Consider the following 25,920-nt stretch of genomic DNA (forward strand, 5'->3'; position numbering starts at 1 on the left):
AGGTGCGTGAGCGCGGACGTCTCGCTAAGCGTCTCTGGGACACAGTTGCTTCAGGTGGCAACCGAGAATGCCGGGCAAATGCTCTGAAAGTTCTCAAAAGTTCGAAAGCAAAGCTTTCGGGCAGGAGAGGGGCAGAGATGCGGTCTTGCGGGACGGGGGCGCGCGCCGAGTAGGGCGCAGATACCCGCGTTGAGAGGTGTTTGCTGAGATGTGCGGGGCGCGGATTCACGCGTTCTTTCTTACTAAACTCTCCGAGGCTCCCGGTCCTCCCAGAACTCCCTGGGGCGCGGGCCGGGCCGTGTCCGTGGGCAGCTCGGGCGTGCGTCTGCGGGTCTCGGGTCGCGGCCCGGCGCGGGGAGGCGGGGCGTCTGGGCGGCCGGGGGCGGGCCGGGGGCGGGGCGCGCGGCCGCGTTCCGGAATTCGGGCTCCGCGGCGCGCGGCGCTCGGTGCTGCGGACGGACCACCATGCTCGGCGTCCTGCACTTCCTCCGGAGCTTCTTCAAGGTGAGAAGCTGCGTCCCGGGGCCGGCGATCCGCTGGGCGGCGTCTGATAGCGCGCGGGGAGCAGAGCCGCGGGCGCGCGCCGCTGCGCCCCGGGCTGACCGCTGGGCACCGGGTGGGTGGGTGGGGGCACCCCGGGCGCTCCCTGCTGCCCCCAACTTTCCGACGTGCCGACTTGGAGACCGGGAGCGTGGCCATCCGGAATATGGGGAAGGAGAGGTGGCCGTCGGAGGCCGGCTGGACGGCAGCCCCGGGCCTCCCCGGCACCTGCTCGCCCTCGGCACGCAGGGCACGCGGCAGCCTCGACCTCTCAGCGCAGGACCGCAGGTTCCGAGAAGGAAGGCTTGTGCCTGGCCCAGCAGGTGCCCAGAAAGTGGTTGATACTGTGATTACTCGGGCTGAGAGTACCTGAGGTACCGAGGGAGCATACCAACGGGGTTGGGGCGCCGTTTTGAGAATGGGGTATCTAACTGGGAACAGGGGAACAGGAACCTGGGGAGTGTTAGACTTCTACGCGAGGGGTGCCTCTCCCCAGGCTCGAATTCCTGGACGACTCACTAGAGGCAGTGGAACCCGCTCCCTTGGGGGCATCTCTGCCTCCCGTGCCCGGATGGGGCCCCATGGAGAGCAGTAAGCTCCAGGGCGCTGTCAGAGGGTAACCAGCTGCAGAGTGCCGAGCTCCACCTCCCCAGGTGAGCAACCTGGGAAGGTGGTGGGAGGTGGGGTGGGGTTGGCTCTGACTGCGACCAACTGCATAAAACAGAGGCAGGGAAGTGTTGCTGGAGTGACAGGCCCTGGAGTGGGCAGCTGTGCCTGGGGCCACGGCCAGAGAGTGGCGCTGTCCCTGGTGGGAGGAGGAGCTGCTCTGTCTGGCTGCGAGGCCACCTTCTCCTCGAAGTGCAGACTGCAGGTCCAGGTGGAGTTCTGCGGCTCTGAGAGCTCTGGGGGAAGTGACAAGAAACCAGTGACCCAGGACCGGACCTGTCAGAGCCCTGCCCTCAGCCTGTTCCTCCGCCAGTCTGGAAGAGCAGCCTGTGAATCAGCTCATATCCCCAGCGATGATTACATGCGCACAAACGCCAGGAGGGGAGAGGGGCGGAGCCTTCAGGAACTTACACTGCTGTGTGCAGGAGAAGCCTGTGAGAACAGGGCAACCTGGCAGGTGTCAGGTATGTGGCTCAGAACACACAGACACCCCTCCCCCCCCCCCACACTTTTGAATTCTGATTCTGTTTCTAACAAGCTGTACAATCTTGGGGCAGTCATGTAACCGCCTCGTCTTTGTTTTTCTGACTTGAAAAATGTGGACCATAATTCTGCACTTTTCAAGGTGGTTGTGGGTCTTATGACAGAAGGAACGTGTGTTTGTAGAGCAGTGAGCCCGGGATGTTGGTCCTTATCTATGGCAGTAACCTCGGTGAGGGGAAGTCTGTCGGGCAGAATCAGGACCTGGGGGATCAGGCAGCTGCTGCTGTGGAAGAGGTCACTGGACATCCCAGGGCGACCACCTTGCCCACCTGCTGACTGGGAGCCTCTTTGAAAGGGGGCCTTTGGGAAGATATTCTCATGGGATACACTGCCCTCACATTTCCAGCCTGTCCCCAGAGACCTTTGCACCTCTCCTTGTCCCCAGCCTTTGATGCCGACACTAGGGTACCTGGAGATCCTGAGACACCCAGGCCTCTCGGTGTGTACACCATGGAGACGACCAGATGTTCATGCCAGAGGATGTCCCTTTTTCCTGCCCCGCAGAGCCACCCTCAGGAAGGGCCCTGAACGCCTTGGCAGTCCACTTCTGGCTGTACAGGTGTATCTCGCAGAGTTACCTGTAAACACCATTCACACGTGCTCTCCCTTCAGACGCTGGTTATAAGGACCATCCTGTGAGGCCACAGGAGTGGGAGGTGAAGGGAACCACCTCCTGATCCCTCCTGGGCCTGGACCCTTATGGACCACTCAGTGATGGTTGCTTGCTTGATCAAGAACGCTGCTTCATCCGAGGGGACTCAGCTCGCTGGGGCCCCACAGTCAGACTCTGATAACAGAGACACACACAGTCCCCACCAAGGCTTGGGAGCAAGAACAGTCCCTCAAACCCCAGGCCCCAGCTGAGATTTCTGTTGGGGCTTGCTCTGCCCTGGGCACTCAGGACACTGTGGTAACCAGGAGGTGTGACAGCCATGTGTCAGAGCCCTTTGCAATGCAGGGAGAGCAGAGAGCCTGCTCACTGCCTTTGGGATCACCCAGCAAATGCGTTGGAGCAGCCCACCCAAGGAGGAAGTAAGTCACTTCAAACATCCAGGTCTATCTGGCAACGTGGCTTTCGCTATCAAAGGGCTGTCCCCAAACGTTCTGGACAAGTGATCACTTCTGCAGCCTGTCCAGAGGCTTCACGGAAGTGGAAGGTCCGCTGATTCATGGAGTTTATGCCCCACACTCTGGTACACATTAGGGTGCCTTGCTACTCGCTGTTCTCCAAGTCAGGGTGGTGCCCTAGACCAGCATGAGGTCCTCTGGGGCAGAAGGGTCAAGGTGTCTGCGCACGAGATCATGGCACAGAATCAGCGAAGCCTTGAAGCAGCGCGGTGAAGCTATGCTGCTTGTCATGGGGAAGGCAGCCCACTTCTGCTCATCCCTGGGTGCCAAGAGAGGACACACACACACACACACACACACACACACACACGCACGCACGCACATTTTACACCAAGTCAATGGCCAAGAACCGTAACAGATTTGTTCCACTTAGGAGGTCACCCGTGGGACAGCACAGGCCCTGAAACAGTCCACTGGTATCCTTCAGAGCCCCCTGCCTTCTGAACAAGCCAAGCTGGGAAGTCGAATACAGCTACAGTAGGGGTTTCTAGGCTGGTGGTTCCTTAGCCGCCAGGGATGAAGTAAGGCTTCTGAGTCCCTATTATGGAGGGAAGGGGTGTTCCAGGAGCTTCCAGGTAGCCTTTCCTACCACAGGAGTCTCCACATCACCGGTGAAGGAACCTGGGTGGAGTTTCTACTGCAAACTGAGTGTGTCTTTGCCATCTGAACACCCAGGAGCCAGGGAAATCTCTGGAGGACAGATTCAGGATTCCAATGGGCTAGCACGAGGTGGGTGCATGGCCAGCCTGCCTATATGACCTGCCGTGTCTCCCACCTCCCACAGATCCTCGCTCCCAGTGTGGGCTGTGGTGACATCCTGCACCGCCAGGAACATTGTTAGCTCAGAGCCAGTGTTCGCTAATTTCCAGATGGTCTAGGTGTTTCTCTGCACAGGAGTTTTTGGGAGATTCACAGTGCTGTTTGTTTAGGATGTTGTTACAAGTAACCAGCCTCCTCTTCATGGAAGGAGCTTGAGGTCTGTTGACTCAAGCCTACGAATGAGATGTGGGGCAGTGGAGTTTCATCAACGAATGCTTATCAAACACCTACTAGCTGCCAGACACTGTTCTAGGCACACCAAGCGCCTTCTGTCTACCAGATCCGGTTAAAATTTTTATTTTTACATTTTTATCAATATTAGCCAAGTCTAGTGGGACCCTCTGATGTTGCCCATTCATTCTGGTCCTGGCAGCCTCATGATATCAGTTGATGCCAGAGACATCGGCTTCTGCCACCTGAATGCTACTTCTCACCCTCTGTTGGGCCAGCCCGCACCACTCCCATCTGCCACCCAGGAAGCATTTCTCATCAGCATCCCCAGCTGATAGAGAACGACTTTTAGGGCAATTTTCCAAGATGTTGAGATTCTTCCTGCCAAGGTATTTCTCTGTGCCTTGGGGACAGGGCGTGTCTGTTTCGTTCTACTGGAGACACAGTTGAGGGTGGCGAGCAGGTTGCCGTTGATAAATCCACTCCAACACTCTGCCCCTTCAGATATCTGGATTCCTTCAAGGAACGTCCGCCTTTTCGCTTCCATTTCACAGGAAGTTGGTATCAAGCTGAGGTTTTAGTCAAGCAACAGGCCACCTGTGGGAACACACACTGGCTGCCAGAGCCAGCTTGTGGCCCCCAGAACGGGCGAGGCCCCCATGTCCACACATTCACCCTGGTCCCAGCGATGCTCTCCCCTCAGAGGTCAGAGTCTGGCACGGTCCAGCCCTCACATTTCCCCAGGTTCCGGCCAGTACCTGTTGACCATGTAATCATTTTCTGAAATGTGAGCCTTTTCCTGGATAGTTTGAGTGGGTCATTGGTTCCCACGGCCGTGCGGGGATCTGATTCTACTTTTTGTCCTCGAGGCCAGGAAGGGGCAGGGGTGGACGTGAGGAGGACTGGCCTCGCTGTACAAGGCAAGGTGATCACGGGCTCTGGAAGCAGGGGGTCTGTGAACGCCTTGACAGATGCCCATTCCTAAGACTGGGGTCTCTGTCTATTCTCAGCGATGCTCTGACGTTCATTCAAGGAGCAGGGAAGCAATCCATTCGGCTAGCTTCATGACTCACCAACCCACAGATTGATGGACTCAGACTGCCCTTGGTTCAGGGGTATCTCAGGCCTGTGGCTGCAGAAGAGAAAACACCACTTTCTGTGCAGTCAAGAATGCTGGGAATTCAGAAGCAACACACTTACCCCACAGTACCGGATATCTTCATGTCTCACTCAGGCTTTGCAGCACAAGTCACTTTTCCCTCCAAGACACTCAGCCATGGCTGCTATAATTAAGGCTTCACCATGCAGGCACCGAGATGCCAGAGTTCCAGAACTTAATGCCCAATATATTTTCTTTGCCTTTGGCCTCAAATTGGTGGATTAAGCAGAGGGGAGGGTAAGCTCAGTGGTAGAGCACATGCCTAGCATACACAAGGTCCTGGGTTCAATCCCCAGTACCTCCATTAAATAAGTAAATAAATAAATAAACTAATTATCTCCCCCCACAAAATAAATAAAACTAGACTGCTTTTAAAAAATCATTTAAAAAATTGATGGCTTAAGCAATCCCAGCATTCCTCTCCTGCTTTCTCACAGGCTCTGTTACCTATAATCACCCTACTACCAATTTCTTTACTAGTGAAGGCTCTTGGTTGCAAAAGGCAAAAATGGACTCTAGTTAAATGAAAAAAGAGAGCTGTCTTGGCAGGGTGTGGGGTAGCTCCCAGGGCCCAGAGAGGTGGGGCAGAGTCGGTCCTGCTGGACAAGCCAGCTGCTAAGGCTGCCTGTGGCCACCTCCGCTCCTCTCTGAGAGTACCCTCCACCTCTGTCTTGTAGGCCTTAGGTCTGTTCTCAAGATCCAGGGTCCTGGCTGGAGCTGAGCCGAGCTGCCCTCTGGAGGGCGGGAAGAAAGGAAATCGGCCCCTATTCTGTTTCCAAGATGGCTGGGGCCCAGTTTCCCAATGGTCCTGGGACCCCCTCTTCCTGTGAGTCACAACTGCTGTTCAGATGCTGGTCAGGAAGGCAGCAAATGCCTCCCCACCACAACTAAGGACAAGCCCCACTGGGCCTCACTCAGCCTCCCAGCCTTGGGGTGAGGGGTGTGCACCCCAGCCCCCAGGGACGTTTGCTAAAGGGTCGCCAACATGCTCCAGCTCTTCTGGGTAAAGGTCACAACAGGCACCTGAGGCCACCAAGACCCTGCCCCGTGAGAGGTCATGGAGAGGCTGTCCCTGGGGATGACGGAGAGAGGAGAGGGCAGAGTGGGCAGGACAGGCCAGCTGTGGGACTCAGATGCCTGCTCAGAGGCCCTCAGCACCTCCCCAGGGCTGCTGTTTCCCCAACACAGGGCTGCTGTTTCCCCAACACGCCGGACTCTCCTCGGCCGTCGTGCTGTAAATGAATCGACTTGCAGAAGTAAAACCTGGGCCAGGTCAGAGCCCCAGAGGAGCGCATGATCCAGGGGGTCTAAGCAGCCCAGCCAGCGCTGATGATTCAGAGACATAGATTGCCACAACCTTCTCTCCAAGCTTGGGCCAGGCTCAGCCTAGCTCTCTGGGCTGAGGGGGCCCAGCTTCCCCACCCTGGGTGCCTGTCCTCCCCTCGGCCACCAGCCCGTGACAGTGTTCCCCACTGCTTGCTGCAGACCCAGCCCTTTCAGAGCCAGCCTGAGACGCCAGCCACTGTTTACACCCTCAGGGAGAAGCTGGGTTTGAATTCGCTCTTGGTGCTGGGTAGGGCTTGCTGGCCCCAAATGTTTTGTTTGCCTCTCCTGCCAGGTCGAACTGGGTGGTGTCCCTGTGCTCATGAGAAGTGCTGCCTTTCAGGAGTCCTTTCATGATGTCCTCATCTCTGAAATGGGCAGTCTCCTCCTTGCCAGTTGTAAGTTTGTGAGGTTTATTGCCCGGCTCCTGGACCCTCCTGGGTGCCCAGTGTGAGCGCTCTGAGGGTGGGGAGGGTGCTGCCCGTGAGGCCCTGCTGCTCCTTGTCTCGTGACTCATGTACCACAGGTCGGGGGTTGGGAGGTGCCTCCACGCTCACAGGCTGCCCTGCCCTGCCCTGCCCTGGGGTGCTGCCGTGCCACATCACCTCCTCCAGGAAGTCTTCCTTGATGCCTCCTTCCCTCCCCTTTGGACTCCTTCTCTGTGCTGTCTTTGCAGCTCAGCTTCCTTCAGTCATAGGAGCCCACTGGATTATAACCACGCACATGTTCATTACATGCACCTTTATTAAGGATCAGCTTACTGTATATTTCTATTTCGTACTGTTCTTAGAAGATGCCATGGCTCCACATTATAATTTCCATTTTCCTCGAGTTCCCAGCTTTTCCATTTACTCCCAAAGGTGCTCTGCCCCAGACAGTGACACAAAAACATGCTGTCCTGTGTCTCACATATGTCATATGAAAATCCCACAGCAGAGTGAAAACAGTGCTTCCCGGGTACTTACTAATTAATCAGTGTATGAATTCAAAACTCACCCTGCCTAATACCGGGAGGTGGATTCATGGGTGCTCATTTTATTATTGTTTCATAACATATATAAATTTACTTGGCCTTCGTGTATCATATATGACATGATTTAAAAATTGACCACATGGTGAGCCACTCAGCACGGACAGGAAGTAGGGTAGAAGAAACAGAGAAATCCTTTTCTGGTTGTCACACACTTGTCCGTGGCGGAGCTGGCGGGGATCAGGGAAGAGGGGGGAGGGGCTGGGCTGGCCTGTGGGGCTCCGACCTATCTGGGAGCCTGGCCACACTGCAGATAGGAAGGTGACATCCAGGATCCAGAGAGAGCCATGCTCAGTGGCATCTGGTTAAATCAATGACAAGAAGATGACTTCGAAGCACAAGTGATGGGTGAGCGGATGGCCCAGATGGGTGCAGCTGTGGCCCTGCATGCCTGGGACCTGGGGCCACATCTCTCAGCACAGCTGCACATCACAGTCACCAGCTGCACAGACTGAGTGGCTCAGAATTCAAGGCTGGGGCCAGGGCACTGGTTCCTAAATCACAAGTGACTCCAGTGCACAGCCGGGCTGAGAAGTACGACAGTACAGACCCACTGGGACAGGGCCATTCTCGGGGCTCCTCTGGACTAAAGGGCAGCTAGGCCCGAGCGCACGGGGCCCTGCAGATGTCTCACTGCCCTGTTGTATCCCTTCCCCGGGGACGCAGCCCCTGCCCACTGGATGTGACCGTGGCTGAACCCCAGCAGTGTGATGCTGTCGATCCAGTCCCCCCCTGGCCAGCCCCGAGTGCCTTGGCCGTTCGCCATGTGTGTCCCAAATGAATGAATTTGTCCCTCCTGGCAGCTTTCAGCCAATGAGGTGAAGATTTCCTGAGCTTGAGCACTGACTGTCTTGGAGCGGGGCTGGGGCACCTTCCTTCGTGCCTCCCCGCCCCCCAGGGGTGTTGTGAAAGTTAAGCGACAATAAAAGCCTGGAAAAGCACGTGGGTCGACCAGCGCAGGGGGAGCGCTCAACAGCTTACTTCTCTCCTAGGCATTCCTTCCCCATCTCTACTCCTCTCTGCCCCCAAACAAATATTTATCCCTGGAACCAGTGGAGGTGAGTGGAAACGCATCTCCTGACACGGGGCCACGCGAGGGTGCTGCTCAGGCTGCCGCTGCAGGCGCAGCCCCAGATATGGGCACGAGGTGCGTTTTCACAGAACAGTCAGTGCGGCCCTGGGAGAAGCCAAGTCCTGGAGGACTGAAACTTGTGAGAAAGTGGAAAACAGCTGAGTGGAGTACCGTGGAGTACCGCTCAGCAATAGAGAGGGGTGACCCGCTGGGACCCATCCCAGCCCGGGTGACTCTCCGGAGAATGAGGCTGAATAGAGCAGCCAGAATGCTGCATGGCTGCATTTATCTAAAATTCCAGGCATTTCTGATAGGTCTGTAGTGAGAGAGGGCTCATCAGGGGTGTGGGGGGCAGGTGGGGGCTGGAGAGCGGGAGGACACGTTCACTGTCTTGTCTGGGGCGAGAGTTCAAGGCGGGCACACGTGTCAGAACCCTCTGGCGGCACCTCCAGTGCGTCCAGTTCACCGCACGTCAGTTACAACTCCACGGAGCAGGGTCTCTCCCTGGCGGAACCGGCCTGAGGTCTCTTGGCCGGACCCTCTCAGAGCCTTCCTCCTTCTTAGAAAACCCCCCCTTGCTTTCTGCACCCCCTTCCTGAGTGCCACAGGTACAGAGGCTACAGTGGTTCTGGGTCGGCAGCCGGGCAAGCGAGGTAGAGGCCCTGTCTAAAGTAGAGACAAGGCGATTCTGGCTTCTTCCGTTCACGCGTCCTTAGAACGAGCTTGTTGACGGTGTGTCGTTTCTGGCTGGTCCTGTAAGAGGCGTATGTGGGGCCTGGGGAGCTTGATCGTCGGGTGAGAGTCAGCCCATCTCGGTGCTGGGCCCCTGGCAGTGGCAGTGCCTCCTTGCAGCTCTGTGAGGCGGCCAGAAAGGACTTGCTGCAGGAGCTGGCCTGGGGAAGTGGGTCTGGGGAGGTTTAAGGAAGCCGGGATGGTGTAAGCAAGCAGAAGCAGCTCCGTGATTGGGTGAATCTCACCCGGGGGGAGGAAATGACTAGTCTGAGGCTGATCCGGGATAGGTGGAGCCACAGCTGCCGGTGCCCAGGGCAGCCAGCATGGGCTGCTTGGTCTGGGTGGCCAGGACACCCGTGAACCCAGAGGGGCTCCAGCACAGCCCCGGGTGCCGTGCCTGCGGGTGATGTTCCGTGCCACTGTTCATGCTCCACAGGAGGACACCAGGCTCTGCTATGACGTCAGGCTGGCTCTGCCCGTTGTGGCCGCTGTGTCCTTTTTGCTCGTTGGAAGTGAGTCCGTGCATGGCCCACCCTGAGAGCCGTGTCTGCAGATCCGTGCCCACTCCCCTCCTGGCCGTGGTGACCCAGCTCTCCAAGGGGGCCCAGGCAGGTACTCGGGAGAAGCCCGGTGGTGACTGTGATGCTGCAGGAGACCACGGCTCAGAGCCCTGCAGGTGTTCCTGACTTGCTGAGTCCAGCAGGGCGGGTGCTCTGAGCCTCTCCCTGACCTCTGCCACCCCCACCCAGCCAGCTCCGGCCCCCAGTAGCCGGTTCTCCCCTGCCCACCCAGGCAGCTAGCCTCACCCGGCATTGCAGAGCTGACAGGGGAACTCGGGACCCTGCCTCTGTCCCACCTGGAGGTGGAATTCCTCAACCAGGAAAGCCACAGGGCGATGTGGGAGCCGTCGTAAGGCAGAGGAGGTTTCCCGCACCATGGTGGATGTGGGGGCGCCACAAATCCTAACTGCCCGTGTGGTGTGGCTCAGTCACTCAAATCCCCAGTTTCTCTGTAAAAGGGGCTTAATGATGGTCCTCTGTCAGATCGTGACAGTCAGTGAGCTCACATGTGTAAACTGCATGGCCCGAGGACCTTGAGTGTTCAACAGTGAGGCCCCTCGGAGGACTAGACCCCGAGGTGGGCGCTCATGCCCTTTGGGGGTTGCCCCAGTTCCGTCTCTCGCTGTGAGCCTGGAGTTTATAAAACGTCAGGAGAGGATTCACCAGGGAAAATGCTGGCTTGGAGAAGACGCAGCCTCCACCCGAAGGGTGATGAGTAAGACACGGAGGATGGGCGGGCAGCCCTGAAAGGACAGCTGATGGGGCCCCACCCCTGTGGCGCCCAGCTCCACCTCCCCTCCCTGCACCTGGACCCGTGGCTCTCACCCTCCACACACGTCCTCCTCCCCCAGCCCCGGTCTCAGGAATGGGGAGGGATACATGTGGCAGGTCACCTCTGGGCGCCACTGACTGGCCAAGTGGAGACCACAGGTGTGGGAGAGGCCAGGTGGGAGCAGGGACTCCTCTGTGCAAAGGACTCAGTACACTGGGGGCCGGCTGGGAGGGGCACTGAGGACCCCAGCCCAGCAACACTGTCCCACCCCTCCCTTCAGATCTGTGGCTTTCCCGGCCCCCCTCTGTGTGGCCTTTAGCAGAGCAGGAGTTTGTTTCTTTCTAAGATGGGTCCAGTGCCTACTTGGTGAAGCAGCCCCTGAAGAGTGGCTGGAGAGCCCTAGGATCTGGGGATGCTCTGGCTTGCCACGGGAGCCTTGGGAGAGGACACTCTGTCATGTGGCCAGTGTCGTGTCCAGTGTTGTGTCAGAGGGGCACCGAGATGGGCAGGAAGGCTGTGCCCTATTTGGAGGGTCACCCCTTTTACTGTTCATAGAGGCAGTTCTGCTCCAAGCTGTCAGATGGGGGTACAGGAGCCACCTGCTCCTGGGATCACCCCAGAGGGCTGGCTGGGCCACCTTCCTGCCACAGGACCTGGGGGAGGCCCACCTCAAACGGTCCCCTAGAGGCACGGCAACAGTCCACCTTTCCTGGAGCTTAAGGTGTACTTTTCAAAAAGCAGCTTTGTACTTTTAAAATCAAGGTGCATTTATAACTGATGTGCATACTTAAAAGTGACTTCCTTTTCCCTCTTGAAAGCTCTCCTTAACTTAGTGGCATCTGTGCACCGTGGCGACAGGACAGTTGTAAACCTCCCATGTGGCCAGAAAACGCAGTGTATGCATCGCTGCAAGGCCCCAGCCCCAGCCCCAGCCCCAACCTGGGAGGCCTATCACTACCAGATGGGGCACTCTGGTCCATCGGGGGCTCCTGAAGAAACCCCCACATCCAGGACATCCTCAGAGTGACATGCAGGGACAGAGGGACAAGTCTCCAAGGGAGGAAGGAAGGATTCCCCAACATTCTCATAGAGGTTCCCACCAGGCCCAGGAGCCACCTGTATCGTGTCTTCTAGAAGTGTGTTTGTTACCGGCAGGTTTTTGTGCATGATGGACAGAGCAGCGTCTGCTGAGTCCCCCTTCGTGCAGGTGGAGTCACCTCTCAGGACACCTCAGGGAGCAGGCTCAGGGAGGTGGCCCCTGTGTGTCTGCCTGGAGAGCTGGGCCAGCCAGTCATGGGTCACCACATTCAAGGACTGCTTTTCCCTGGGAGCTGGTCCTTCTCGCCTCCTACGAGGCTGGTCCTGGGACCCCCAGACCCTGTCCCCTGCCGCTAGCTGGTCTATTGCCACAGCCAACACACCCGGTGGCTCTTGATTTGGTCCCCAGCTCCAGATTGTCCAAACTGGCCCAATGTCTCTCTCCCTCTGGTCTATGACGGTCACATGGTAAAGCCCAGTGGGCAGAGGGGACTGACTGTAGGAATGGCAGAGTCCTTAGCAGGGTGTGGCAGCAGCAGGCAGGCAGGCGACCCTCATAACAAAAGCCTCATTTTGTAGATGAAGCAACTCAAACCTCCGGGATGGTGAGCAGAGGGGTGGCCATGGAATGAGACCCAACACCAGTACCCCTGCTTTCCCACCAAACTGGGCAGGCGCCAGCAATCTAGGCTTTCCAATGGGACACGTTCTGATGACGTTCTGGGGATATCCGGGGCCTCTGGCATGCGTGTGCGCCTGTGGGGGCACTGGCTGTGTCCGAGGGAGGAGCCCCCTCCCCGCGCAGGTGTGATGCGCTCCCGGCCCTTCACGAGCCTGCAGAGCAGCCTGGGACTCCCAGGTGCAGGGCCTCCTGGACCCGGCCCGGGGCTGCCACGGCCACGTTCCCACCACAAGCAGTTCTCTTGGTTCCTCTGAGTAGGTCTGTGTGCAGCAGGACAGAGGTGACCCCCCTGCTGAGACCCCCCACCAACCCCGCGCACAGGACGGCCAAGAGAGTAGGGGGAGGTGAGGCTCTCCAGCTTTGTGCGTGCTGACTGCTTCAGAGGTGCAGGTGTGCTTGCACGTGGAGAAGGGTGGGTACTGACTGAAGCTGGGATGGGACAGTCTCCATGCCCAGAGGTCAGCTCGTGCCTTTTTTCGGGCTGGTGGCATTGGGGGTTGGGGGGCCGGGGTGGGGGGTGGGGGGGGAGGCGTGACCTGGGAAATGCAGAGAGTACGAATCAGAGCCCAACTGCCGATGGTGACAGGCTTCAGTCTGGCAGCCACCGGTCAGGGGAACGAGCTGCTCTGTGGCTCCCGATTTCCCTGTAGAGAGGAGAGCCTGTGAAGCGCCCCACCCGCCCCCGCCAGCGCTAGTCTGCATTGGTGAATTGCGCAGCGCTGTTTCTCAGGCAGCTCTGTCTTCTCGGGGAGAGGAAGGCTGTTCCCCGGTAAAGACACAGCCAGGAACTGTGAGCGGGAATGTGCTCCAAGCCAGAAGCCGGGAGCAGTTCCTTCGGCTCGGGTAACTTCCTCTGCTGCGTGAGAGGAGGGCCGGCCCCACCACTCGGCCGGGAAGGAGCTGAATGGGCAGCCAGGCCTCGGAGGGGTAGCCGGCCGGCGGGGCACTGCCTCCGGCCCAAGAGGATGGGGCGGGGCCGCGGGAGCTGCAGCTTGGAGCCCGGAGCCGGTGCCGCGTGGTCACGTGGAGAAGCAGAGCGTGTCATTCATCTGGACGCACAGCTACCGTAATCTCCCGACTGCTGCCGCCACCCACTCGTCAGTGACCTAGAGGAGTCGCCCACCCTCTCGGGGCCCCGTGGACACGGTCCGCAGGAATCGTGGGGACCTGAAGGCTTGTTCTGCCAGTCTCCAAGTTCCGGCAAGGCTCACATGAGCCATCACGAGTTGATGTTCCTGCATCCTGAGATGGGAAGTCAGGAAGACCTTCCCAAATTCAAATGCCACCTCTTAGTGGCTCGGGCAAGTAGCTGTTCCGAGCTTCAGTAAGGATACCTGCAGACAAAGAACGCCTGCCTCATTTTAAGATGAAATAATGTCTGTAAGGCACGGGTCTCACGGTGAGCGCTTCATGTGTAGCTATTTTGTTATCACAGATGTTATTTTTATAATAAGAGAGACAGATTTCCCCAACCTCACAATTTTCACCCATGGGTTTTTTGGGCAGCTGCCCTGTGGGAGGCCCTGTGCCGGGGCAGGAGTCCTGGAGGCGCTGAGACCCACTCCCCCTGGAAGAGCTGGTAGTCCAGCCATGGAGACAGGCAGGTCCCTAACAGTCACAACAACGACAGCAACAGCTCGCCCCAGTGGCGGTCAGAGGGAGGACAAGAAGTGGCAGGTGCTGGGGAACCCAGGACAGGACGTGGTCAGCCCTGCTGGGGAGGGGGGAGACTCCCGAGGAGCCAGGCGTGTGGGGAACATTAGGTGAGGGCCCTGTGCCCCTGTACGGATTCATGATGTCCGGGGGGAGAGCCAAGGAGTGAGCTGGGGGAGCCTGTGAAGGAGGCGGGGACAACATGGACCAAGGCAAAGAATCGGTGAGGGCTGTGCTGGGAATGTGAACGTCTCAGGAGACGCCTAGATGTGAGTGGGGATGTGCAAGGGAGAAGTCTGGAAGCAGAGAAGGGCCAGGATGCATTAATCCCAGACATTTCCTGATGACAGCAGAGAGCCAGGAGGGGTGACATCAGCTGTGGGTGTGCTGAGACCCGGGGCAAGGACTGAGGGGCACAGGAGGCCACCGCTTCTCAAGGCGGCAGGTCTACATCCTTCCCAGAGCCCAGGAGCAGGACAGAAGAGGGCTTAGTGGGAAAAGGTCAAAGCCATGGCACCCAGAGGGAGAATATTAAAAGATCTGTTGCTCTCCTGGGCTCGGAGCAAACTCTGCTTCCCTGGGGATCATGAGTCTGCCTCCAGAACAGGCCAAGGAGCTTCTCAGGTTTCAGGGAGGAAGCTGCCTCCCTCTGGAAGCTTGATGCACCCAGGTCAGGGAACTCCCATCATGGTTCACCTGGCAGGTGCCACGCCTGTCTGGTTCCTTGGGTTCCCTGGGGCCGTGTCCCAGCCCTGGCCTGGCCTTTCCTGCTCGACACCTTCATACATGAGGACTCTCTGGCTCCCCACACCCATGTCAAGGCCCGGGCCGGGGTCTGCTGGGGGGGAATCTCATACAAAAGTTCAAAACAACAGATGGGGAAGGGAAGCAGGTTGAGCAAGATGAGTGCCGTGGTGTAAATGGGCCACTCCGGACACATCACTTAAGCTGATTCAGTCTTCTCACCTGTAAAATGCTGCTGACAGCATAGGGCAGACAGTCTTACCAGGCAGGATATTCCACGAGCTCTGAGGTTATCTCCCAAGAGCCAGTCAAAGGCCAGTCCTTTCCTTGAAGAGTGTGGGGTTTGAGTAATGCAGGTTCAGAAAATGAGCAAATGGCAGAACAAGAAAAAGTTTAGCAGATGCAGCTGAGAAGAGTCCTTCTGAGATCACAGCAGCCCTGGGAGTTGGGAAGGGTGTGTACACTGCTCACTGCAGCCATGCAGGGGCCACCAGAGCAGGCTGTGGGCAGATGTGGGAGCATTCTCCAAGCCACACACAGACCTGTCGACACAGGGCAGAAGCCTCAGTGGCAAAAGGGGCCTAGAAGATCCTGTGACCAAACACTGGCTGAAAGGCTGAGCAATAATCAATTCTTGCCCAGGCACGACTCCTAGGAGGTCATGCTTTAAGATAAAACCACACACATCACTGGAATTCTGGAAGACTGTATACCTACACAAGGCTGCACCCTCTCAGGAATGATCAGAGAGGGAACTACTGGTCCCCAGCTAAAGCTGGACCAAACTGTCCAACTTTAAACTCCCTGAACCGTAATAGCACCTTCCAAGCTATATACACATCTAATGGTAAAGGGTTGACCTGAAACATACAGACTGCTAGACATTTCTCCAGCAAAGATGGGTTTATTTGGGATCAGCAGAGAAGGGCAATCTGGGGTCTGCAAGCATGGTGAGCCACATGCAAGTCCCTGGATGGCAGGAGAAGGAGGACGCTTTTATAGAGGGGAGAGGAAGTTGTGGAGGGGCTACAGTAAACAAAGAGTCCATGGCTTTTCATTGGCTGGGGTGTCAGGATAGAAGGCGGCTCTTCTTGTTGGGCTCGACTATCATCTCAGGGCATGAGAGGTCCCACTTCTGGTCTCAAGACTCTATTTAATTGAAATTTCTGTTCATTAACCCTATAAAGGGTAAACATCTAACAAGTCAGGGAGACTTAAGCATAACCATTAGCCAATAAGTGGCTCAGACTGGCCAAGGGACAATCCCTAGGTTACCTGCCAAAAAGACAAAAATAAGAAGAAAAAAATCCTGAAGAGGGATATCAGAGGCTCCACACTGTGAGGAAATAGACTTTGCAGATTAGGTCAGTCAAGTCACTAAAAAAACAAAACAAAACAAAAACAAACAACCCCCCCCCAACAATTGACCAAACAACAAAAACATCAACACCCTGGGGGGCAGTATTAATATCCAGAATTGCCACAATATATTATCTGAAATGTCCAGTTTTTGACAAGAACAGTGAAAAAATAAAAAATACAAGACATGCAAAGAAGTAGGAAAGTGTGACCCACACACAGGGGGAGAAAAGCAAGCAATAGAAATACCTTGAAGGGGTGTAGATGGTGGCATAGGCAGAACAAAGACTTCAGCTATTATAAAGATGTTCAAAGAACAACAGGAAACCATGCATAAAGAATTTAAGGGAGATGTAATAAGTGTCTCACCAAATAGAAAATATCAATGAAGATATAGAAAACATAAACATTAGCCAGTGGAAATTCTGGAGTTGAAAAGTACAATAACCAAAATGAAAATTTTACTTGAGGGGCTGAACAATAGATTTGAGCCAGCAGAAGAATTAATGGGCTTGAAGATAGAATAATAAAGATCATACAATCTGAAGAAGAGAGGGGGAAAATGAAGAAAAATGAACAGAGCCTCAGAGAAATGCTGGACACAATTAAGTACATCAATATATGCATAATGGGAGTACCAGAAGGAGAGGCGAAGGTAAGATAAAGTCATTCTCAGATACAGAAAAATGGAAAGAATTTGTTGCTAGCCAATCAGCCTTACAAGAAATACTGAAAGAAATTCTTCAGGCTGAGAGCAGATAACACCAGAGAATAATTCAAATCTGCATGAATAAACAGAGAATGCCAGTAAAGGTAACTGTCTAGGTCAGAGACAGTGATAATCGCATATTTCTCCTTCTTTCTCCTCTTAACTGTTGAGAAAGCGATTGCGAAAAATAATCTGCATATTATTGTATTAATGGGTCTCTATAACCTATAGACATGCAAGATATTTGACAGGAATGGTACAAAGGTGATTGGGAATAAAGCTGTTTTGGAGGTTATCAGACATAACTCAGATCCATGGAAGGAAATGAAGAGAAACAGAAATGATAAATAAGAAGGTTAATATAACAAACTCTATAAATATATACTTCTCTCAGCTTTTTAAAAAGATGAAAAATTGTATAAAGTAATAATTATAACGATGTGTCGATGAGCTTATAATATTTATAGACACACTATGTACAACAATAGTACCAGATGTATATAGACAAGCCTTACAACTCAGTGATAAAACACAAATAACCCCGAATTAAAAGTAGGTAAAGGATTTACATAGACATTTCTCCAAAGATGGTATACAAGTGTCCAACAAACACATCAGAATTTGCTCTGTATCACTACTCATTAGGAAAATGCAAAGCAAAATCACAATGAGATGCCACTTCTCACCCACCAGCATGACGGTAATGAAAAATATAGATAAGAACAAGTGTTGGTGAGGACGTAGACAGGTTGGAACCCTTATACATTCCTGGTCGGATTGGAAAATGGAGCGGCCACTTGGGAAAACAGTTTGGGGGTTCCTCAAAATGTTAAACATAGGATTACCACATAACCCAGCAATTCCACTCCTCTGTATTTATCTAAGAGAAATGCAAGTTTACATCCACACAAAGACTTGAACCTGAATAATCAAAGCAGCTTTGTTTATAATAGTCCAAAATTGTGAATGACTCATCAGCAATTGATAGGATAAATAAATTGTGGTGTATCTATAGAGTGGAATACTGCTCAGCAACAAAAGTTACTGACAAATACAACATAGATGAATCTCAAATATATGCCTAGTGACAGGAGCCAGTCACAAAAGACAACCTGATGTTTGACTCCCTTTACAGAAAATGTCCAGAATAGGCAAATCTATAGAGACAGAAAGTAGACTAGAGGTTGCCGAGGGTAGACATAAGGGTGTGTGTTGGGATCTGTAATGTGGAGTGAATGCTAACAATTATGAGATATCTTTCTTTTTTTTCCAATTCTTTCTTAGAAGTGGAATTTCTGGATCATATGGTGAGTCTATCTTTAATTTTTTGAGAACTACTGTTTTCCACAGTGGCTGCACCATTTTACATTCCCAGCAACAAATGCACAAGAGTTCCAATTTTTCTACATCTTTGCCAGCATTTGTCATTTTCTGTCTTTTTGTTAAGAGTCATCCTAATGATTGTGACAATGGATTATTGTATATTGAGCTTGTATCTTGTTACCTTGCTGAACTCACTTATTAGTCCTAGGAGCTTTTTCTGTAAATTTCTTAGAATTTTCTATATAGACAATCATGTTGTCTGCAGACTAAGACAGATGTATTTCATGCTTTTCAATCTGTTTGCTTTTTGTTTCTTTTTCTTGTCTTATTGCATTAGCTAGGACTTCCAGTACAGTGTTGAATAGGAGTGGTCAGAGGGAACATTCTTAATTTGTTTCCAATCTTAGGGGGAAAGCATCCGGCTTCTCGCCATTTCCCCCTAACCCTACTTTGCTGAGAGTTTTCATCATGATTGGATGTTGGATTTTGTCAAATGCTATTTCTGCATCTATTGATATGATCATGTGATTTTTCTTTAGCCTGTTGATGGATGGATTACATTAATTGATTTTCAGATGTTGAACCAGCTTTGCATACTCTGGATAAATCTCCGCCTGGTTGTGGTATATAATGTTTATTAATACATTGTCAGATTCGACTTGCTAATGTTTTGTTGAGGACTTTTACATCTCTATTCAGAAGAGCTATCGGTCTGTAGTTTTCCTTTATTGTGATGTCTTTTTCTGGTTTTCATATCAGGGAAATGCTGGCCTCATAGGATGAGTTACGAAGTATTCCCTCTGAGTCTGTCTTCTGGAAGAGATTGTGGAGAATTGCTTCCTTAAATGTTTGGTAGAATTTGTCCATGAAATAAGCTGGGCCTGGTGCTTTCTCTTTTGGAATGTTAGTAATTATTGATTCAGTCTTTGACAGATAGACTTCAAATCCAGATGATCCTCTTTGTGTGAATTTTAGTACAAGTCCTTAATCTTTGTGTCTTACAAGTAATCGGTCCATTTCACCTGAGATATCAAATTTATGGCTATGGAATTGCTCATAATATTCCTTTATTCTCCTTTTCTTGTCCAAGGGATTAGCATTGATGGCTACTTTCATAACTATGTGTTGTGTTTTCATTTTCATCCTGTTCAAAATATTTTCTAATTTCAGTGGTCATTTCTTTTGGCACATAAGAAAATGGAAAAAAGAAAAGTAATTACATGGGAGACTTCCCACCACTCCTGAGTGTTTCAAGTCCCTTTCCTCTTCCTCGGGTCAGTTCTAGAAGTCTCATCCCAGACTTTTCTCTGTTTGAGCCCTGGTGCCCATTTCCAGGTCGGGCAGGGGGTGCCAGCCATCAAACTCACCTCAGTGGCATTTCAGACTCTGGCTTTCTCTCCTATCCGATTGCTACTATTTACTTTCAAGAGCCCTCAAACAGCTGCTCTGTCGGAGCCTCACAGCTGCATTTAGTGGGAGGGGCAGGGTGGAGTGTGCTTACTTCATCTAACTTGGAAACAGAACCTCCCTGATGCCTTTTTCTTAACTGAGGAATTTCTTACAAGGCCACAGTGACACGGAAACAGAGCAGAGGGTCTCCTCACCCGGACTGGGGGATTAGCCTTAGTGGCAGATAAAGCGGAGCAGGCGGGGTTTCCCAGGGGAGCTAAGCCCTTCCTGGCCCTGGGCTAAGTGCAACGTGGGGGAAAGGTGGTCTAGCGAGCAGGGCCAGCTGTGGCACAGAGGTGTGAAAGAGTGGCGTCTTTCTGGAACAAAAGCCAAGGATTTTATACAATTGGAGCCCTCTGTGCATGGAACAGAGAGGGAAAGGGCTGGAGAGAGAGTGGTCAGATCAGACAGGAGGACCTTGTGTCATTCTAGAGTGGATTCTGTTGGAAATTTTATGGAGTGTATTAGTTTACCATGGCTGCTGTAACAAATTCCCGCCATCGTAGTAGCTTAATTTATTGTCTTACAGCTCAGGAGGACAAAAGTCCGAAGTCAGATTCAGTGGGCTCAAGTCAAGGTGTCCTCCGGGCTGGCTCCTTCTGGAGGCTCAAGGGGAGAACCTGTTTCTTGCCTTTTTCAGCCTCTACTGGTTGCCCATCTTCCTTGGCTCATGGCCTGCTCCATCTTCCGAGGTCTCACATCATTCTTGGCTTCCAGCATCACATGGTCTTGTCTGACTCTGATTCCTCCTTCACTTCCCTGATAAGGACGCTGGTGATGACACGGAGCCACCGGGATAATCCAGGAACATCTCCCCAACTCAGTATCTTGAGTTACTCACATCTGCAGAGTCCCTCTTGCCATAAAAGGTAATGTCCACAGGTCCTGGAGATTAGGACATGGACACCTCGGGGGTTCTTATTCAGCCTGCACAGAGGGGACTCCACAGATTTTTGATGGGAGGGGCTGATGTGATAAAGTTTCTAGTTTATGGTTTAGAAAGATCTGTCTGGCAACAGAGTAAGGAGAGACAGCTGGAGGCCTGCAGAGGGGTTTGAACACTGCGAAAATGACCTGTGCCAGTCATGAGGAGGTACAGCTGGACCAGTGGCAGTGGGTGGAGGAGTGGATTTCCCGGGAGCACTTGAGAGATGTAATCCACAAGACTTGGAGCCGGCGAGGAGGTGGGATGAGGGAGAGAGGAAGTCCAGAAGGATGTAGCATTTCCGCCCTCCCCCGCTGAGTGATGGTGGTATCACTGGTGAACAGAGAGTACAGGACTGGGCAGGGTGAGATCCTTGGTGTTGTTTGGGACCAGGCTTCGAGGCATTGATGAGATAAGCAGCGAGTCCTGGTGGCGCGAGGCCCGTGAGCCTGCAGAGCAAGGCCGATGACACCTACTCGGTGGTGCTGAGCACGCAGGGAGCACTTGAAGCCAAGGAGACCGAGATGATCCAGGGACCTCATCTAGAATCAGGAGGAGCACAGAAGCCTCAAGGGGGAACGATGCCCCTACACTTAGGGAGAAGGAGCGGTGTGGAAGGGAGCTAGAGGGGTGGGAGCCCCGGGAGACGGCGTCCTGTGTCCAGCGGTCACAGCCGAGTTAGGAGTGGACGCTTCTGTATTAAAACAGAGCCCTTGCTTTCCTGGGGAATGGCCACTTCTTACAGGTCAAACCCTGCAGGAAAAGAGTAGAGAAGGGTTTTATGATTTTGCTTGTTCACCTTGGGGACCAGAGGCTGGGCTGAGAACCGAGCCGTGTCTCGGACGTCAGCTGCAGTCACACAGAGAAGGGGCTGAGTGAGGCCCCTCGCTGGAACCAGTCGTGGCAAGCAGGACCCCTTTGGCGATCAGGCTTGCCCTGGCAGCAGCTGAAAAGCTCTATTATCTGCCTTTCTGGGCACACTTGCTGAAGAGGCTCAGGGTTGTGGTGCAGCGCAGAAGTCCCCCTGCTTCTGAGAATTCATCTTCCGCTGTCATCCCCATACAGGGGCCTTGCAGAAAGACACCACTGCCAAGGAGGCCGCAGGCCTGCGAGACTGTTTCTTTCATGTGTGTTTCCACTTTTCCCTCATGTGGCTTCTTCCCCAGCCCTGGAGAGCACAGAGGAGATGAGAGCATGGGGCAGGTGGATGTTGGCAAAAGATTCAAGGGGAGGGCCTGATGGGAGAGTTGAGACTCGACTTGGCCCTGGGAACAGGGGAGGACTTTGGGTAGAACTGGGTAGTTGGAAGGGGGTACGTTTCAGACGGAGGGGTGGGCATGTCGGGATGGAAAAGCCGAAATGGACATGAAGGATGTGGGCGGGGCCCAGAGACTGGTCCAGCCAGAGGGAGCGCATCCCAGAGCCACGAGCTGCCAGGACACCATCCTGGAGAGGAGACAGGAAAGAGCATCGCTTCGTGTTTGAATGGCCCTTATTTTCCTGCACCCACTGTGTTCCCACGTAGCTCTCTCAGAGTGGTGTACACTGAGTTGAGTGAAGGCTGGAAAATTAAGCAACCTCCCAGAGTCAGGACTCTCAAGGCTAGAGCCAGGGTGGAAACTGAGGGGGTGAGCTCACTTCTGGGGTGCTCTTTGTGTGCCAAACGTCTAAATCCATGACTTTTAATTCTCAGCTCTCCTGGGCCCAAGTGCTGTCAGCCCTGTTTCGCAGATGAGGGACAGAGGCTCTGAGGAGCAGGCCGCTGGTCCTAGGCGATGCTTTGCCAGCACTGGCGTGAGAACAGGGTTTCCACAGAAGCAGATCTGAAGCCACGGATGTCACAGTAGAGGCCCCCCTAAGAGGTCACTGAGTGACAGTCGCATCACTTTACTGATGAAAGACTGTGGTTTAGAAAGTGGCACGACTGGCCCAAGGTTTCCGGCCAGCGGGTGGGAGGGCTGTGGCTCAGTTCTGGGACAAGGGACTTTTCCAAACCTCAGCTTCCTACCCCTGGAGTTTTTTAAAATGCCCACTAGTGTACAAATGCTTTGAGACATCTGTAGGAAAAAATTTTAAATTTAACCTTATAGCATTTTCCACAGTTACCTGACTGCCAATCTCATGGTTTGTCGTGGAGTCTGCTGCAGGAGACACTTCATGCCAGCGGTCTGGGACGTGCAGGTCCACGCCCTCCCACCTGGGGAGGACCCTCCGACTCCTTGTCAATCAAAAACCAAACAACTTGACTCACTTCCTTATAGTTCTGCCACCAGTGGAGCAAGAAACATGGAGAGACCTCGTCTTCCTGGCCTTGACACCCCCTCTTCCCCACGGAAGATCCTTGAAACAGGGTGGGCGTAGGGGCTGGTGAGATGTGAGTTAGGATCTCGGCGCATCACGGGTCAGCTGTGTGGCCTCTGGCAGAGCGCGTCTGGTCTGCGAGGTGGGGCAGCGGGCGGCCAGGCTGCCGTGCAGTTTGGACAAGGTGCGCCTGGCGGGGAGCAGACGGCTAGCTCCTCCCTCTGCAGGGAACAGGCTTCGCTTTCTAAGTGATTCAGGCCGATTTCAGGCCGTGCACCTTGTTGGTAAAGGGGGTTGGCTCTTGCTCTTGCTGGTTATCAAAACTCAGAGCTCCAGTTTTAGGGAGAAGCCCGAGAGATTGTGTGAGAGACGCCCGCCTGGCACCAGGCACATCCCTGGCCGCCAGCCCCGCTTTCAGACTCCCCCCATCTAGAACCTGCCCAGAAGATAACCAGGATTTTTGCACTAAAACTAGGAGGGTGTGACTGATAGTGGCTGAAAAACTGAACTCGAGGTCATCTTGGAACACCTGGCACCCTTGGCTCTGCACCCACGGCCCCTTCAGTCCTCAGCAGGGCTCCCTCCCACCCGGTCCAGGCTCCCTGCGCCGACATCGCTCCCGGGCTCGGCTCGTCCCGGTTCCCGGCTTTCCTCCCAGCCTCCGGCTTCGAGCTGACTCATTCCAACTGTGTGTGTCCTTCCCGGTGACCTCGGGTACAATGGCAAATCTTACTGCCAGCAAGTTCTTTTGTCCGACGTGCAAGGTTCTTAATGGAGTTGCTAATGGAGTTACTCAGAGAGGAGATGGTCCTCCTGCCAGCTCCTGTGGGAGGAAGAATTTGCCTCTTGTTTTGGGATGATGGGTTGCAGGGAGATTCAAAGGAGGAGGGAAGAAAGAATCAGCCAGACCCTCAAATCCACATGTGTGAAATGAGGGCACACCACCCCAGCACCTCGCAGGGCAGCAGGGCAGCTGGGGGGATGGGGTCGGGCCCTGGGGCTGCCCGCTGCGAGGGGCAGGTGGCAGGGGGTGGGGAAGGGAGCTCTGCCAGGCTGCCAGGGGCACCCGGCCCCCATGGGGCCCACAACACTGCGTGCCTCACACCCGCACACTTCCGTGGGCACGGGTGCACAGGCCAAGTATTAGCTTGTGAACCGCACTTTTAAAGGCCCAGAGACACTGCAGGGCGCCTGGTCAGGCTATTGGGGCCAGGCTAACTCTGGGCATTAACTTTTGCTGCCGTCCTTCATTTTTGAAGAAGAGACACTCACAGCCTCTGAGCCAAACTGCCTGGGTTTGGATCCCAGCTCACCACGTCCTAGCTGGTGTGATAGCGACCAAGTCACTTGACTTTCTCTGTTTTTTATTATTATTATTATTATTATTATTATTATTATTATTATTATCATCATCATCATCATCATCATCATCATTATTATTAAAATTGTAGTATAGTCAGTTTATAATGTGTCAATTTCTTGCATACAGTATTTTTTTTTGTTTTTTACTTTTTTTTTACTGTAGTATAGTCAGTTTACAGTGTTGTCTCTGTGCCCACCTTATTATCTGTAAAATAGGGGTGTCCTTCCCGCCTCATACAGCTGTCAGGAGATGTGTAGGTTAAGTGTTCAGTAAATGTTGTTTCTACTCCCATCTTATGACAGAAGAAAATAAAACTCAGAGATCGACACTGGTTAGTTTTCACTTGGCTACCGGTGGCAGAACGAACAAGGACATACATGTAAGTTCACTTACAGTTCTCTCTTTAGATACCAGCTGCCTTTCATGATCAAGAAGTGAATCCCAAATGGTGTGTATCAGAAACGGTATGGATAATACTGGATAGTGGGTGTGACTGGCGGGGGCGGGTAGGAGCACTCCCTGGGGTGTGGAATTTGGCTCAAGTTGCGCTGCCGTGGATTTCCAGGAGACACCTGTAAGTTCTCTGAACCACCTGATTTGATCCCGGTGCTTTGCAGAGAAATGACAGCTATTTTGGATTTCTTGGTGCCCCCTGGTGGTAACAGATTGCTGCTGGCGCTTTCCTGGAGAGATGAGAGCCGAAGGAAGCGCTTTGGAAACTGACTCTTCAGATGAATGAAGGATATAGAACTTTTTGTTTGCCTCTGTTTTAGTCTTCCTGGCGGCTCTGGCCCAGCGGCATAAATCAGTTCTGGGTTTTGTCTCTTCATGAGTTAGCAATTAGCTTACTAACTGCTTGACCCCAGCCAGCTCCCAGACTCTGGAGGACCTCCCCATCTGTAAAGCCAGCGGCTCAGGCCCACTCAGACATCCGGGTCTGTCCCATTCTGTTCTTAACTGTTTTCAGGAGACAAATCACGCAGTGCAGTGTAAGAGTTTGCCCTCTTGTCTTCTCCCCAAGTCGTGGGCTCAGAGCAGGGCTCTAGACTGAACTTAGCCTCTGTCCCCAGGTCACACTTCTGACCAGGCAGCTGCCTGTGCTCCAGCCTGGTGTCATCCTTGGAGCAGCTTGCTTCCGTCCGTGTGCGCCTTTGCTTTCTTACATGACGGCTGGAGACAAAATTGGCTCAAATTTCCTTCAAGGGTACTCTGAGGATTCAGATCAGCTAGTGGAATATGATTTTCTTTTTTTAATAATGAAGTTAAACTTTTTTGAAATAATTATAGGGTCACATATATTTATAAAGAAATAATACAGAGAGCTGCCAGGCACCTTTTGCCCAGTTTCCCCCAATGGTAGCAGCTTGCACAACTAGACTACAGTATTGCAGCCAGAATGTTGACATGGATACTGTCAAAATACGTAACGTTGCCATCACCACGAGGATCTATGTTGCTTCTTTATAGCCACACATTTCCCCCACCTTTAACCATGGACAACCACTAATGTGTTCTCCAATTCTATAATTTTGTCATTTCAAGACTTTTATACAAATGGATTCATAGAGTGTGTAACACTTTGTGTTCGGATTTTTTTGACTCAGCCTAATTCTCTGGCGATTCATCCGAGGTGTGTGTATATCGATAGTGTGTTCCTTCTTATGACTGGTATTCCATAGTATGGATGTACCAGTTTGTCTAATCATGCATTTGCCGAAAGGCGTCTGGACTATTTCTAGTTTTGATCTATTAGGAATATGAAGCTATTTTTGAACTTGAGTTATGATGAATAAAGTTGCTATGAGCATTCATGTACAGTTTTTTTGTGTAAACACAAGTTTTCATTTCTCTAGGAAATA

At 53.1% G+C, this 25,920-nt stretch overlaps 1 protein-coding gene across 2 annotated transcripts in view; it reads left to right on the forward strand.

The window, feature by feature from the left end:
- The first annotated feature begins 376 nt into the window (after window positions 1-376).
- Window positions 377-25,920, forward strand: part of ARHGEF4 (Rho guanine nucleotide exchange factor 4) — a 200,729-nt gene continuing 175,185 nt past the window's right edge. The window contains exon 1 of one of the 2 annotated variants that reach the window (XR_012506933.1): window positions 377-504. Coding sequence is in view for 1 of the 2 variants with exons in the window: in XM_074363416.1 (XP_074219517.1) it covers window positions 466-504 (39 nt within the window). In the remaining variant the exon portion in view is untranslated. The remainder of the gene's footprint in view (window positions 505-25,920) is intronic. The other variant, XM_074363416.1, reaches the window with a different exon arrangement.

The sequence above is a fragment of the Camelus bactrianus genome, chromosome 5, assembly GCF_048773025.1.
Source record: "Camelus bactrianus isolate YW-2024 breed Bactrian camel chromosome 5, ASM4877302v1, whole genome shotgun sequence".
NCBI classification, from domain to species: Eukaryota; Metazoa; Chordata; class Mammalia; order Artiodactyla; family Camelidae; genus Camelus; species Camelus bactrianus.